Source organism: Cryptomeria japonica, chromosome 7, assembly GCF_030272615.1.
Source record: "Cryptomeria japonica chromosome 7, Sugi_1.0, whole genome shotgun sequence".
NCBI lineage: Eukaryota > Viridiplantae > Streptophyta > Pinopsida > Cupressales > Cupressaceae > Cryptomeria > Cryptomeria japonica.
This window is the reverse complement of record NC_081411.1, coordinates 554492514-554509448: the sequence shown is the minus strand read 5'-3', so window position 1 is coordinate 554509448 and position 16935 is coordinate 554492514. Positions and strand designations below refer to the sequence as shown.

Here is a 16935-nt window from a genome sequence, read left to right as displayed (position 1 = left end):
CCACATAGTGCTCTGGTTGTGTCATACAAATATCCTTGTCCAAATCACAATGAAGAAAGGCAATTTTCACATCCATTTGGTCAGCCTCTAAATCATAAGCAACAAGAATAGAAAGCAAAAATCTAATGGATGTCACTTTTGCAATAGGATAAAATATCTCACCATAATCAACACCCTCGACCAAAGAGTAGCCTTTTGCAACCAACCTTACTTAATAATTCTCAATACCTCAATCCATCCCAAATCAATGCCTATAGTTCTACATGCTACCACACAAACCAAAAAATCATAGGTTGGCTCCAAGAGATAAAACTATTAATGTCCACTAACCAAACTAACCCAAAACATGATGTCTAACACCAAAAACACTTGCAAATGCACTACAAAGAATCATCAGACCCAACACAACTAAAACATTAAACTACACCACCAAAATTATTGAAGGTAGAGGAATACAACACATTCTTGCAAACTGTCACTATGTCACTGCACAAGTTGATACACAAACCAACATAACTTAAATTGTAGATCAAATGATAATCTATAAAATGAGATATATGTAACATTTTCATCCACCAACATCATATTGCAACCACAAGAACCGATGAAGCAATGCAGACCAAAAATTCTGAGCATACTTTGACAAACTGTTCACTAGAATAGTCACACTTAGCCAATACCAGTTGCGAACCACTAAAATCTCCAAAGCTTTGGAAAAACCATAATACAATTGGATTTACTGTCTAAATCATCCACAATCAATTTCTACACATCCACATGAACATTGAACTAGTCCTCTATTACTGCACTAACTAAACATGTACCTGGACCAAAGATAACAACAAGTTTGACATCAATGACAACACACCCTCATATTTGTAATAGGGGACACATTTGGGAGCTACTCCCATCATTAACTCTACTACCTGCCTTAGGCTCATCATGGTCTAATGAAAACAAAAGCAAAATCAAATTCAAATGATTCAAGGTTTCGTATTCACAAAAAAATCATCAAACAACCATAATTTCACAATTCTTAATAACATCAAGAGACGAGATCCAGTTCAATCCAAATTAAAATTTCATATATTAATTCCATTATTCCACATTACATTTCATCAAAATATGACAAATATTTCACTTTTTCAATACTTCAACTTTTTCCAAAAACTAGTGAAAAGTGTTTTCCACCATGAAAATAGCTTGAAGAACCCAAATTTTTTGTAAATATCAAAAATTAAAAAACACACATTTGGTCTTTATGCACCCAACAATTTCACAATTAAATACTCAATTTTCCCATTCTATTATTTTGGCACAATAGCACTTCTAAATGCAATATTTATAATCTTTTTTAAAATCAATTGAACTACTAATTCAAATGAATTGTTTTTAACTAACTAAGTGAATCATATCCTAACTCAATCTATTTGTAACCATTTAAAATAAATAAGGAGAAACAATGAAGAATTGAATCTCCTACCTCAAAATTGTCCAAAAACTTCAAACTTGAATTTCTTTCAATATAGCAATGCAAGCATGAATCCATGGAGTAGCATACATGCTTCCCAATCATAATCCAATGTAAAAATACCCACAAATTTTTTTCCCACAATTCACTCCATAATCACCATTTGAAAATCAATACATAGGAGGGTTTTGAACACTCAAAAACTTAGAAAATAAGCTATGGATGAAAATGAGCTATTTTTCCCTTATAAAATCCCATTAGCTTTTCACTCTTTGAAAAATAATAGAATAATTTATATTTTTAATTCCTCAATTTCACCTAGTCTAAACATGTAATCTATGAATCAAACCCAATCCCATCAGTTACATTATAGAACAACCAATAGGTCCAACTTCAAACCCTTGGAAGAGCTAGGCACAATGATTGATTTTTCTCTTATGAATTGATTACGATTTCCCAAATCTAGACTATCCTTCTCTTGCATGTGAGTAAGACCTTCCCTAGCTAAAATAACTAAAGTTGTAGAAGCTCCTAAATGAGGAAGGGTACCAGAGTTAATGGGGTTCAAGTCTGTATCCATTTGAGCATCAAGATTCTCGAATTGCCCAACAAGAAGGTCACCATCCTTCCCAACTACCATTCATTTAGTCCTCAAAGGTTCTTGACCAATAGGTATGATCCCTACACGAACCTCTTCAAACTGATCTAAATATTCTAGCGCATCAAATTTGTTAAACACTTTATTTGTTTGGCTATCCTTTAGAGTTCTTTTCTACCCTTTTCCCTTATTTCGAGCCTTGACCAAGACAAGTCCCTCATCACATTCCTCAATAGGTAATTTCTCTTTTATTTTAGGTAATGGATGAGGTAATCCATTGCTTGTAGTCTTTGTAGATGGTTATATTCATGATAGATCTGACAACAAAATGGAAGAGTTTCATAATCAATCTGTTGCATCCAAGAGGTGGATCTTAGTCGAATTTTCATATAATCTAGCAAAGGCTTACTTAAATTAATTTTAATACAAACATGAGCATAAGTGCTTACCTTTTTATCCATAGTTTGTTGTGATGGGCCCATTGGCTTTCCAAGAAAGAACACAACCATGCGAAAAATGTGATTTCTCCAAAATTCTAGTGGGAATCACGAACGTTGCACCCAAATTGAAACCCTTGATGTAAGCTCCTTTGTAGGGTTGAACCCAACATGTTACGACTTAATGAAAAGCCCAACTTGATATTAAAATAAGCCCCCCTTCAAAAGCCTTCTTTATATTTGATATGCATGAAAAAACCACCAGAAAATAGCTATTAGCAGCCACCATCACCTCCATTTTGCCCTCCAAATTCCATGTGCGATGGGTCCATGATTCAAAAAAGGGTAATGAAATCGTAATCCCCATAAAATTGTAAATCAAGGCGTGATTGGGCAAATAATTGAATTCCCCCTCCATAGTATCATGTTGAATCACAAGCACGAGCTCGTGTTCACTCCTTGCAAGATATCCATTCACCTTCAAAGGCCAAAAACCTCTATTTTGTTAATAACTTTCTCCTATTATGGTGCTATTCAACCCAATGACAAATTTTTCATGCATGATTGGAGAATAGGTTCTCCCTATCAACACATATTTGAAAGGAATATTTTTCTTGAACAAAGAAGAACCTCTAGGCAAGGCCATGCAAAGCCCCACAAAGGAAAAAGAAAAGCTCAAAGAGCCCTATGCATAAACCTTGATTAGAAATCCACTTGCAGAAGCATGCACAAATAATATGCACTCTTAATAGCTAAGAGAACCGACAAAAGACCCCCCACAAATCCTCCAAACCGCCCACCAAACTTTCCAAAACTCAATAGAAAACCCCCCCAAAAACACACCCTTCAGTTCCAAACAACACCCATGCACCTTGCGCACCAAAAAAAATCCAACCCCACTAAAAATAGAGGCAAATGCAATATAAGAAATGGCCCTAGCTTGCACAACCTGCTCTCTTTGCAACAACGTCATCTCCATCCCTCACTAAAAACCCACCAACTCCATTAAGTTTTATAATTAAAATTCAATTGAAATACAATTTTTTCGTTGGATGTAGTGAGTAGTACTTTTCGAGCTTTTTTTTGTTTTTTCCCCCTTTTTGAAGGATTAAAATAACAAATGTATCTTTTTAAAAATATTTATTTTTAGAAGATGAAGATGACTATGAAATTTTAACCATTACTAAGAAAGCTCACATAATGAACTATTGTCCAACAAAATCTAGTTACTTTGGATTGTGAAATGATTATGTACGAAAGAAGAAATTTCATATTTGCTCGAATATAACCGTTATTTAAAAGAATGGATGGTAACTATAAGTTGCATCTCATAAATTGTTTAATGTAAGTAACAACGTTGTCTTACAAATTAAAAAAATGAGGAGTTACAAAATACAATTCTAAGAATATTTTATTGATTATATAAAAATAAAGTATATTTATATTTATATTTTTGATTATATAAAAATAAAATATATTTATATTTATATTTTTGATTAAAAAAATAAAAAAATAAAATTCTATCTTTGTAAGATACTACCAATCTTTTGTAATTATAAGATACGTTCACATATCATCTATTGATCAAATTATGTGAAAGGAAACTTAAACTAAATACATGGAAAAGTAAATACTATTTGAATGAGTTCAATTCTAATTATGATATGATAAAAAATATGGAAAATTGAAAGAAAAAATTGAAAAAATAATATATGTTTTTTTAGCAATTCAATTTATAATAATAGAAATAAAAATTATATCATATTTTAAGATACTTCACATAGAAAAATATTTATAACACTTTGAAATTGACAAAAACAACTTACACAAAAATCTACCATGTTAAAAGAAACCTTGAAAAATAATTTAGAAAAATTAAAATTCTCCAACTATGGAAAAAAATAAAAAATAAAAAATAAAAAATAAAAATACAAAAGAAAACCTTATGTATTATGCTATTGTTTGGGCAACGTCCCACTTGTTTGATTTTTAACTCCTCTGGTCCTATAAACTCTTTTAGTATCGGGACGTTACTAAATTCTGTATGTCGTGTTGTTTCCTTTGCCATTTTATATCAAGAATATTACAAAAAAATACATGACCTGTTCTTTAACTCGTGAATGGTAGTTTAGCAGGCATTTTTCAACCACAGTTCCCCCGTAAAGCGGTACAAAAGAGCCTTTACTGTGGGGCACTGAGTATAAATTCCATGAAAGAAATCGAATGCATTTGGATCCATGCCATGTAATTACACTTCACAGCAGTAGCAACTCAGGATCGCAATCTGGTGAAACAAATTAGAGCGTGGAAATGCTGAAGTTTTTGAAGGGCGTGGTAGCGGGATCTGGAGCGGGGGGTATCAGAGACTTGCCCTACAATATAGGAGAACCATATTCATCTGCCTGGGGCTCATGGACTCATTATCGAGGCACTTCTAAGGTATGGACCTTACGCTTACTCAATTATGATTCTTGGATCCTGCCTATATGTGCACTTCCCTCATTGAGATTTCCAAGTTTATCAAACTAGGGATAAAAAGTATTTAAATTCAAATATAGTTATCAATGATGATGACTTTGATTTGTTTAAACTTTTTGGTACGATGAATTAGTCTGTGTCATCCCAATTGCTAGATCGTGATTTATTATTTCGTCCATTTCGAAGATCCACCTTATCCAATTCCCTCTAAAGACATTAGTTTATCTGTGCAATGCAATTGTATATGCTGTATTAAGGTTATATGTGCAATTTCATTGCCCCTAGAGCTGGGGCAGGATTTTTAGTTCTGAGCGGGTGAAGCTCAGGGCTTAAATGCACGGCAAGGTGTTATTAGCCCGTCACATGGCTGTTGTAGACATTCTTAGATAATATCTAGCAGGTGGATATGCACTGGTTGATTGAAAGTGATTTAGGTAACCCATGGTTTATACCTAATTGCAGGAGGAATCACTCCAACCCAGCAGTCTCAAATCTGCCTACCCGGGAAGAGAGTTTCTTCTAACCTTCTGGAGTTGAATTGAAGGAGGATAAGTCCCCTAATCTTTTGGGTTGAGTTGAAGTAGGATAAATCACAATCCCGTGCTTTAGTGCAGAATTTCATCCCTGCATCTGGTGCATATGATATTCATCGCTTGGCAAACTTCTGTAAACAGTGGGAATTAAGTTTGGTGATATAACCCACTCAAATGTAAACCCCAAGAACATGAGTTGGAGTTGATATGAAGGAAGATAAGTTACAATCCTGTACTTTAGTGCAGAATTTCACCCTTGCACCTGGTGTATACGATATTCATCTTTTAAACAGCGCAAACTTTTGTTAATGTGGGAATTATGTCTGGTGATATAACGGTAACCTACTCAAATGTAAACCAAAAGAGAGAGGGAGGGATGGAGGGAGAAGAGGAGGTGGGGGGGAGGGGGGTGGGGGAGTTGGGGATTTAAAGAAGACAGGGAGAAAGAAGCCACCAAAACTATTATGTGTGCATTCTTCATCAGCATGGAGTAAATAGTTTTATAATGATGAGTGCGTGTGATCGCTTTGTGAAAGGCAATGAGCACAAATGCAAACAAAGAGATAAGAAGGTAAGTGATGGAATCTTGTCATAGAAATGTTTGCAAGATTAAATCTCATTAATTGGCTACGAGGAAAAGAACTGACATTCATGGTAGGCATGTACTGAAAATATTAAATATGAGTGAGTGAAGAAACAGAAAATAAGTGGAAAAATAGTAATGCATACGATTTTTTGTACAAATTGAAATTTCATATGGATCACATCGTTACAAATTATGGTTTTCTTTATTTTTCTGGCATGCACTATGATTACACAATATATCACTTTCTTTTGATACAATTTGACCTCAATGGAGCCTGTATTGTATGATATAGGAAATCCATAAAAAAATTGTGATACTGTTTGCAAAAGTACAAATTCTGACTTCATTTTCATATAGCTACTCTGAGGCTAATGCTTAACTTAATATAAGCTTACAGTTTCATGAATTTTTGCTAAGTATTGCCATATTTTAAACAAAATAGATGAATATTGCAAAAGGTATCGTTCTTGTTTTGGCATCTGTACAACGTTGGCCATCTTAATGAGGAGGAAATGTCCAGAAATATAGCTTATAATTAGTATGCACCCACTGATATTTTCTTGTCTTCATTTCTATTTTGCTTGCTGATTATCTGCATAAATCAGTGACAAAAACATACTATATTTTTTATCCCTCAAGATACTAGAAAGTAACAAAAACATAATATCTCCTACTCTATCAGTCATCCAAACGATGCAGAAACTAAATGTTTGAACTCCTTAACAAGCCAAAGTTGCCCAAACTAGGTGATGTCTGTATGGCATGGGTTTACTCCATTTCCATGTTTAAAGCTGTTGCGATAATCTTTCAAAAAATATCTATAAATGTAAACATGAAGTCTGAAATAATCATCAAAATGGTTTAGCATGAAAGAGTGCCAGCAAGGTGGAATATGATAAATCAAAGCAGACAGAATTTGACAGGATAGGACTTCTTTGCCACCTTATAATCCTTGTGCAGAAGCATCATCTGCAAGTAGAGATCCAGAGTCCTTATCTCTGTATGTGAGCAGACTGTAGAAGGTTAACTGCCCAGCTCTGTAACAGGATGAGTCTTGAATGCTATTCATGAAAGAATTTCCAAACTTTAATGATGGTTGCATCAGAGAATTGGTCTGGAAAGGGGATGCTTTTGCCATGATATTGAGAAGTCTACAACTATTGAATGTGTTTGCAGTCTGAATTAAAAATTTCTAAAAAGCAAAAGATATTTGATGTACATGCAATGAATACGTTTCTTTGTGCTTGTGAATAAGTTTGAAGCCATTCAAGAAGAGCTATCACCGTGTATTCAAGAAAGTAAGGATATTGATTTCAATTTATTCCTTCCATGTCATTCAATTAAGCATTCCTATTCTTTAAAAACACATTCCCCTAGAAATGCAAATAAACAATGGTTTTCAAATTTCACCTGCAAATTATTGTCTCTACTTGCCATATGTATATATGTAAAGAAGTGCAATTTATGAAAATTAGACATCAATATGATAAGGTAAAATGGTGAAGAGTTTTGTAGTATAAAGACGACTGTAGTGGAAGAGAGGAAGAAGAGAGCTAAATGGATTTGAATAGGGCTCAATGTACAATGAGAAAAAGTTCACCAAAAATATTGGGTTGCAAATTACATATGAAATCTAAGAGGGAATATTTGGCCAAAAATTATTCAGGCAAGTGAGGATTTTGTAGTCTCAAAAAGACTGCAATTTGTCAAGTCAAATTCAGTTTGAGTTCCAAGAACAACAAATTTGTATGATCTTGTATTTTTACCCATGCTTAAAAAGGAAATTGTTATATGTGATTGGGTTGCCAAATTGGTTTGCTACCTTGTTTGTGTTTGGAGTGGCTGCAAACTAAAGATGCGAGGCCTCAAGGACATTATTGAGGTGCTTAATAATAAACTTCTTGTAAAAGTTACATGCAACATAATCTGAAAGTGAATTGGCAGCAAGGTTGACATCATAAGAATGATTTCTGATACACCCACATTTAGGAGGTAGACTACATTCGGAGGGGAATTACTTAAAATTTTAAAGTCCTATGTGACTGTTTATAGTGGCATGTTGTACACTTGAGAAGAATCCTTTCCTTTTTGTATTTAAAGAGAGGCATTCTTCAAGTCCCTGAGCAATTAGGTTGTGAGCTGAAGACTATAGATATCAAGTCTCTTGGGTTTCCCAAGACACATTTAACACATTCTATAATGTGACCAGAGTTGGGTTGTACTTATAAATTGTATTCAGGATTCATGTCATTAAACAGACAAAAATAATTTCTCATGGGGTTAGTCTAATTGTATTAGTTGGACATGGATTTCATGACTACGAGAGTTGAAGTTGGAGGCCGTATATTTTTCACAAGGTAAGTTGTTCTCTTAAAAAATGAGAAAAATAAAATATAAGTTATGTTTTGTACCTATCTAAAGTTCTGAGTTTAGGTAGGCATGTCTCTTGTTCAAACTGGTCAAATGGTAGATAAATAATGTGTCATCCTATCCCATGTTGTCTACCACGATCAGGTACCTGACTTAAAATTAAAAAAATGTATCAAAAGAAGACAAAAACTGTCAAGAAAAGCATTTTCAAAGTAAAACTGTCAATGTAAAAGGGAAGATAAGGGTGCATCTGGTTAACCTGCGCATAGTTTGATTGAGGGGGTTGAAGATGGTATTGATTTTGGTGTTGACAAAGACAAAAAATGCAAAACCATTAAGATTTGCTTGAAGGTTCAAGTGCAAAACTCCCAGTAAATTCTTGATTGTGTTCTTTGTCTGATGATTTGAGATTTTGTGTATCGGTTATAGAATGCAAAATTGCAAATATGGTGAAAAGTTGGAAACACACTAAACTTAAGGCTAATAGGGGAGAGACAATGAGAAGTGCTGCCAATATTAGTGTCAGCATGACATCTACCTTTTTCAGTTTTGTTATCATTTGACATGCATTAGAATCTTTTTTTTCTGAAATTACATTTATAAGTTGACATCATTAAAAATACAGAATGCAAAACAGAGAACCAAGTTAAATAAGTGTCAGTGTACTTATCTATCTTTTCAGTTTTTCTACCATTTGACATACATTAAAAATATAAACCATAAAATTAGATTCGTAACTTGACATAATTAACTTAAAGGATGCAATTTGGTGAACTGAGTAAAAACTAGAAAGCCTCAGGGATAAACTTGATAAAAAATGACTTGGCCTTGGTTATTGAGATGCAGTCACACATCATAAACCAAAATATTTAAATCCAATTAACGTTCAATCTTTAGGTCATATGTATGACCAACCGGAGTCTTAATAAAATCCCCACCTTTTGTTGTCCTGTCTACTGAATAATATAACCCATAGCAGCAAAAATATTTTGGGGGAAAATATTGTCAAATCAAAAGTATAAGATTGTTTTGTCCTGTCCTTCAAGCTCCAAGGGTTTGTATCCTCAAAAACTTCACTCCTCCTAGAAAAGTAAATGAGTTACATATCAATTGCAATAACAATCTGAACATCCTCAATTCATACACAAACCCTTCCTTATAATGACACCCGTCAGCCTTCTAGAAGACAGACTGACATTAATGCTCCAGGCTAAGATGAACATTATTAAATAAAGTGACAATTAAATATTATTTATTCAATTTTATTATTTTTAACTAAATTAATTAATATTAAGTTATCCTTTTGAAATAATATTTATTTTTGCATAACTTAATTAATTAATTTAAATAATGCTACTTTATCAAAATTGGGGACATTACGGTCCTCCCTTCCCAGAGATTGCTTGCCCTCAACCAATTCACACCTGCATGCCAAAACTAAACACCAGGATCCCATATCAATCTTGGAATCACTGCTTCGCCACTCCACTGTGCTACTTTGATAAAACTGTCGTTAGCAACACTGCCCTTCTGCAGCAACTTGTGAAGCACTCCATTAAATCATGCAAATCCCAATGTCATCATATTCTTCCAACATGTTCTATTGAAAAATACCTATGTATTCTCGAGACAAGATAAACATCTCTCATTCAAACTCCATCAGCTGGCGTCTCATCAATTCTCCAAGGCTTGTAGGTGGAAGAACAATCCCACTGGCACTAACTTGTGCAATCAGCTGCACTCAACAATGCAAGGTCTGAAAACAACATAGGAAAGCCTTCAAACCTCACAGTGTATGCTGATGAAAATTGACTCTTAAGATTTTGTCTACTCATGCACTTTCACCAATACATCCATCTCACTAAACCCAAGCCATCACAAAGAGATGACCTCATGAAACAATGAATTTCAAACTTATCACACAATGATTTGCCTGGTGAGATCAACATCATGAGTCAACATATCTTCCATGGAAGAAAAGTTGGAAGACTCATAAGAATGGGCTGCCCATGCAACCTCATGATATCCAGCCTCCAATCTCTTCACCACTCATTTCCTTTGGCACATCGTCCACTAAAGCCTTCAGCACTATCAGTTGAAAATTTGGACTGTGTTGATCATTTGAATGCATTTTCTGGACTCTCAATGCAGGATCTTGAATCACAAAACTCAATATGAAAACTCATCTCTTGTTCATATTGTGAACCCATGTGTCCATGCCTTCGCTTAATTTTCTGCAAGTTCTCTCTTGCTTGAGCAGCTATCATCTTAGCATGCTTAATTCTCTCCATCCATTCCTTACACCATTCTAGAGTCCTCTCCTGATCTTCTGCCCTATCCATTAGCTTTCTTGGCTCCTTGTTCATTGCTGGTGTAGAGGAAATTGTTTCATCATCCGCAATAGAAACATCATGAAAGTCGGATTTCTCCTCAATCCGTTGTTTTGACTCTTCAACTTCGTCGGCTAAATCTAAATTTGTACCCATGACTACTATTTTGTCACCTTCATTAAACATGTCCTCATACAATTTACCTCCAGCACCACCTTGCCCATATAGATTCCGGATTTCTGCCACAGTCACTTTCATCAGTCTATCATTTTCCCTAAGGCTAACTAAATCCTTCTGAAAACCAACTTCATCTGCTGCTGGCAGAACTTCTTGAGATGTTCTCTTCAAGTGCTTTATTGTTGAAGGAACCTTCTTGATCTGACCAATTTTAAAACAGCAGTTCATCAACATATTATAAGTGTTAGTTTTAAGCAATCAGATTTTAATGTAACCAATTTGATTATAATCAGACTGTGTATAAATAGTAACAGCAATAAAACACAAGATACAAGAACAGTAACAGCAATAAACACAAGACACAAGACACCAATACCCTAGGAAAACCTCCCTCTAGGAGGTGAAAAACCCAGCCTTTAAATGTGTTATGTATTAGCTTAAATTGGTTACATTAAAATCTGACTTCACCTTGAAGCATTTATATACTAACCTTAGGCGCTAATCACCCTCAGGTCCACTTGCAAGAATAATAAGTTATTATTGTGTATTCCCACGTTGGATATTGGGTCCAGCCCAATAGTTGTTTAATTGCTCTTACACGTTACATTTTGGGCCCAACCCAATGTCATATTGTTTTGCTTTATCACGCTACACTTGGTTCTAGCCCAATAACTTAATAAGATGTCTTTTCACGTTACATTTTGGGCCCAGCCCTATTAGATATGCAATCGCTTGATATTACAATATGATTAGTATTTTAATTGCCACTAGGCATCATTAAAATATAATCCGAACTTAGCTATCCATTTTCAAACTCCCTCTTAGCTAGAGAGGATTATAACAAGCTATCACATATTGTAATAATACATCATGATCCTCTTCATCTTACATTGCCCGCAGATGATGAAGGTTGACCTGCTAGAAACCAACAAAACTTCCCACCTTGCATTGCCTGCAGAGGATGGATCCACCTTGCATTGCCCGCAGAGGGTGGAAGAGGTCTTGCACCTCAACCTTCTCCCAGAGAAGAAAATACTATCACCTTGCATTGCCCGCAGAGGGTGGAGGATGCAAACTAAATTGCATTACTGAGATTGAGACTCCCTCTCAATCAATGCTGTGTTCTCCACAATTCCAAGCTTCTCTCTGAAGTACACAAACTTCACTCGAGCTAGAAGCTTGGTGAGAACATCTGGAACCTGTTCATCAGTGTTGATATATTTCAGCTGGATGGCAACTCTTTGTGCCATATCACGAACATAGTGATAATGAGTTTCCATATGTTTTGACCTGTCATGAAGCACGGGATTGTTAGACATTTTAATGCAACTTTGATTATCACAATAAATAACAGTGGATTTCCAAGGTTGTCCAAACAACCCAGCAAGAAGCTTGCGAAGCCAAATTGCTTCTCTAGTTGCCACACTTGAAACAATGTATTCAGCTTCTGCAGTACTTAATGCAACTGAGGATTGTTTCCTATTGGCCCAAGAGATCATGGCGGAACCAAAGCTGAAACAGATTCCTGAAGTGCTTTTCCTGTCAGCAACACTTCCAGCACAATCAGAATCAGAGTAGCCTTCCAAATTTATTACTGTGATGATTGGATACTTCAGCCCATAGCCAATTGTTCTATGCAAGTATCTCAGGATGTGCTTAATTGCCACCAAGTGAACATGCTTTGGCTGGTTCATGAATTGGCTAAGTGCACTCACTGCATAGCAAATGTCTGGTCTAGTGTTGACTAGATACATCAAGGATCCAATCAACTGCCTGTACTTTGAAGGATCTGCAAAATCAGAGTTAGCTGCAGAAAGACTCAACTTCTTCAAGTTAGTTTCCATAGGAGTAGACATAGGTTTACAATCCATCATACCAAATCTTTTCAATATATCAATAGTGTATTTACCTTGACTTAGAATAATTTCATTAGGTCTTTGTCAAACTTCTAACCCTAGAAAGTAATGCATTAGACCTAAATCCTTCATTTCAAATTCAGTAGCTAATTCTTTCTTACACCTAATGATGAGACTATCTTCACCAGTTAGAAACAAATCATCAACATATAAAATCAGAATTAACATTTCACCATTAAATACTTTAAAGTAAATGTTAGGATCAACATCATTCTTATAAAACCCTAAACTAACTAAGTACTTATCAATTCTCTCATACCAAGCTCTAGGAGCTTGCTTGAGGTCGTAGAGAGCTTTCTTCAATCTGCACACATGAGTCTCCCTATTATGAATCTCATAACCTTCAGGTTGTTCAATACAAACTTCTTCCTCAATAACACCATTAAGGAAGGCAGTCTTTACATCCATTTGATGTAATTTCCAACCTTTGGCTGCAGCAATAGCTATAATAGTTCTAATAGAAGTATATCTAGCAACAGGGGCAAATGTTTCTTCATAATCCATGCCTTCCTTTTGAGAAAAACCACGAGCTACAAATCTAGCTTTATATTTCTCTATACTACCATCAACAACATTTTTAATTTTAAACAACCATTTGGAAGAAACAATAGACTTACCTTTAGGTCTAGGCACAATATCCTAAACATCATTCTTGATGATGGATTGATCCTCTTTGTCCATAGCTAACTTCCATGCTTGTTGGTTTATAGCTTCTTCTATGCTGGATGGTTCAGCCTCAATGATATTGTACATCATTGCAACATAGTTAGGGAGCTTTTGAGGTCTCTTACTTTCTCTGAAAGTGTCACTAGGAGCTGCAAACTTTTCTGCATCTTGAATTGTGCTTCTAACCCAAAGTGGTCTTTTCTTGCTAACTGTAATATCTTTAGGTCCATCAGTTGGAACCAGAGGCTCAGGAGAATCATCATGCTCAATGGGTTCAGGAGGCTCAATAGGCTCCCTGTGAATCTCAGGGTTAGTATCAATATCCATATTTTGATTATCATTATCTTCTTTATCATTATCAACAAGAGAACCTTTAGATTTCTTGAAAGCAAGATTTTCTTCAAAGGTGACATCTCTACTTACCTCAATGTACTTTTGACCAAGAATGTAGATTCGAAATGCCTTGGAAGATTCACTATATCCAACAAGGATACCCTTCTTCCCGGAAGGCTCTAACTTAGTCTCTTTTCCTTTGGCACATGAATATAGACAGGACTTCCAAAGATCCTTAGGTGGCTGATATTTGGTTTGACTCCTAAGAAAGCTTCCTTGGGAGTTATGTTCTTCAAGACACAGTGAGGACATCTATCTTGAATGTACACAACAGTCTTGGATGCTTCAGCCCATAAGAAGATCTGTAGGTCCTGATCACGAATCATAGCTTTGGCAGCTTCAACAATGGTTCTATTCTTTCGTTCAGCTACACCATTTTGCTGAGGATCGTAGGGAGCGCAGAATTCCCTCTTAATTCCTGTTTCTGCACAAAAGTCATTGAAGCTACTTGAGGTGTATTCACCTCCATTGTCAGATCTTAACACTTTAATCCTTTTACCAGACATATTTTTAGCTAGAGCTTTAAATTCTTTAAACTTACTTAACACTTCATCAGATTCTTTAGATTTTAGAAAGTAAATTCAAGTCTTTCTAGAAAAATCATCTATAAATGTAACATAGTATAGAAATCCGCTAGGTGAAGGAACAGACATAGGTCCACATAGATTAGAATGAACAAGTGCTAGTTTTTCTTTAGCTCTACTTTCACTTTTATAAAATGGACTTTTAGTGTTCTTACCTAATGCACTTCCTTTGCAAGCATCATCATGAGATTGATTAAGTTTAGGCATACCTTTAACCATTCTTTCAAGTGATGGAAGTGCCTGATAGTGAAGATGACCAAGCCTTCTATGCCATAGCTCGCTAGATTCAGTAGTTTCATGAATGAGTGCTCGAATGGGGTTAGCGGAAAACTTATACAAACTATCATATCTATTTCCAATATCACGAGCAGTTTTAATACTATATTTCTTAGGCCATGCAAGTACTTTACCCTCAGAAAATGCTATTTGATATCCTTTATCTTCTAGGGCAGAAATAGAAATTAAACTCCTCTTAATTCCAGGGACAAATGAAATATCACTAAGATGCAAGGACATACCAGATTCTAAATTTAAAGAAGTACTACCAAAGCCTCTTACCGAATACTGTGCATCATCACCAATTACCACATGAAGATTGGACTCTTTCTCCATCAAGTCTGAGAGATGCTCTCGATATCCTGTGATGTGTCTAGATGCACCACTGTCGATCAACCAAGTGTTGCAATCGGTTGGCACATTGCTGGACAAGGCAGAAATGAAGAGATAGTCTTCATTATCCTTTGAGTTTGCAACTTCATTCAGGTTGGCCTCCCCTTGCATGGGCGAATTCTGACATTCTTTGGCATAATCTCCAAGCTTGTCGCATTTGAAACAACGGACATGTGAAAGATCCCTTGGCTTCTTCCTTGAATCGAAAGCTGGAGGTCTAAAGTCTCTATCTCTTTTGAAGTTGTTGTTCTTCCAATGGCATCCCTTCCTTTTAACATGTTGAGATGCAAGCACATGTTGATCTCCTCCATGAGAGCCTTTATGCATTTCTCTAGCAGCTAGGCGAGACTCCTCTTGAATGCAATCTGACCATAGGCGATCGAAGGGAGGGAATTCAGCTCTTCCACTTATGCTTTGAATGAAGGGATCCCAAGAGTCAGGAAGGCCATTCAATGCAATCATGACAATATCCTTGTCCACAACCTCGCTTCCAATGGCGCTGAGTTGGTCCTTCAATTCTGAAATCTTCATGAAGAAGGATATGATTGAATCTCCTTTGCACATTCTGACTTGAAGAAGTTGCTGCCTCAATGTGAGTGTCCGGCTGATGTTGTTAATCTCATATATCCCCTCTAGATGTTTGAACATCTCTCGGGCTGTCTTCAATTTGGAGATGACTGGAACAAGATGATCCTTCACGGAATCAATAAGGAACTTCTTAGCTTTGAGAGCATTCTTCTTGAATTGCTTTAGCTCTTCCGGATTCGAAGGTTCAGTCAGATCCATATCTTCCACAAACTGTAACAGCTCTAATTCTTCAAGTGCAAGGAGGACACGAACCTTCCATGATGTAAAATTTAGGGCACCTTCAAGTCTATCTTCTAGTTTCAGACCTGTAACCATTTTGCAAAACTAAAACAGCAAGCTGAAAGTGAAGGGCAACTAATAATCTGATTATTTGAATGAACCTAAAGCTCTAGTACCATGCTAGTTTTAAGCAATCAGATTTTAATGTAACCAATTTGATTATAATCAGACTGTGTATAAATAGTAACAGCAATAAAACACAAGACACAAGAACAGTAACAACAATAAACACAAGACACAAGCCACCAATACCCTGGGAAAACCTCTCTCCTGGAGGTGAAAAACCCAGCCTTTAAATGTGTTATGTATTAGCTCAAATGTAGATAGTTTACAAGACTTATTTCAGATTTCAGTTCCAGAAATCAGTGTTGAGTGCAGCCCTTTAACAGCAGATGATAAAGCGAAACAACAGCAGTCTGGATCTGATTTGCACAAGATACTTTGACAACTTTGCTATATTTCAACCTTGCATGATAGCCTTGCACAAGTTCGCCTTGGAGAGAATCACTGCTAGCAGAGCAGATCAAAGGAATATGAATTGTATTGTATATATCAAATGACTTCACCTTGATGCATTTATATACTAACCTTAGGCGCTAATCACCCTCAGGTCGGCTTGCAAGAATAATAAGTTATTATTGTGTATTCCCACGTTGGATATTGGGTCCAACCCAATAGTTGTTTAATTGCTCTTACACGTTACATTTTGGGCCCAGCCCAATGTCATATTGTTTTGCTTTATCACGCTACACTTGGGTCTAGCCCAATAACTTAATAATATGTCTTTCATGTTACATTTTGGGCCCAACCCTATTAGATATGCAATCGCTTAATATTACAATATGATTAATATTTTAATT

General features: G+C 35.7%; 1 protein-coding gene across 1 annotated transcript in view; it reads left to right on the top strand.

Annotated features, from left to right (window-relative positions):
- Positions 1–4542: 4542 nt before the first annotated feature.
- The window catches only part of LOC131031096 (uncharacterized), a 217836-nt gene continuing 205443 nt past the window's right edge, over positions 4543–16935 (top strand). The window contains exon 1 of the mRNA XM_057962124.2: positions 4543–4945. Coding sequence (XP_057818107.2) covers positions 4817–4945 — 129 coding nt within the window. The 5' untranslated portion in view covers positions 4543–4816. The remainder of the gene's footprint in view (positions 4946–16935) is intronic.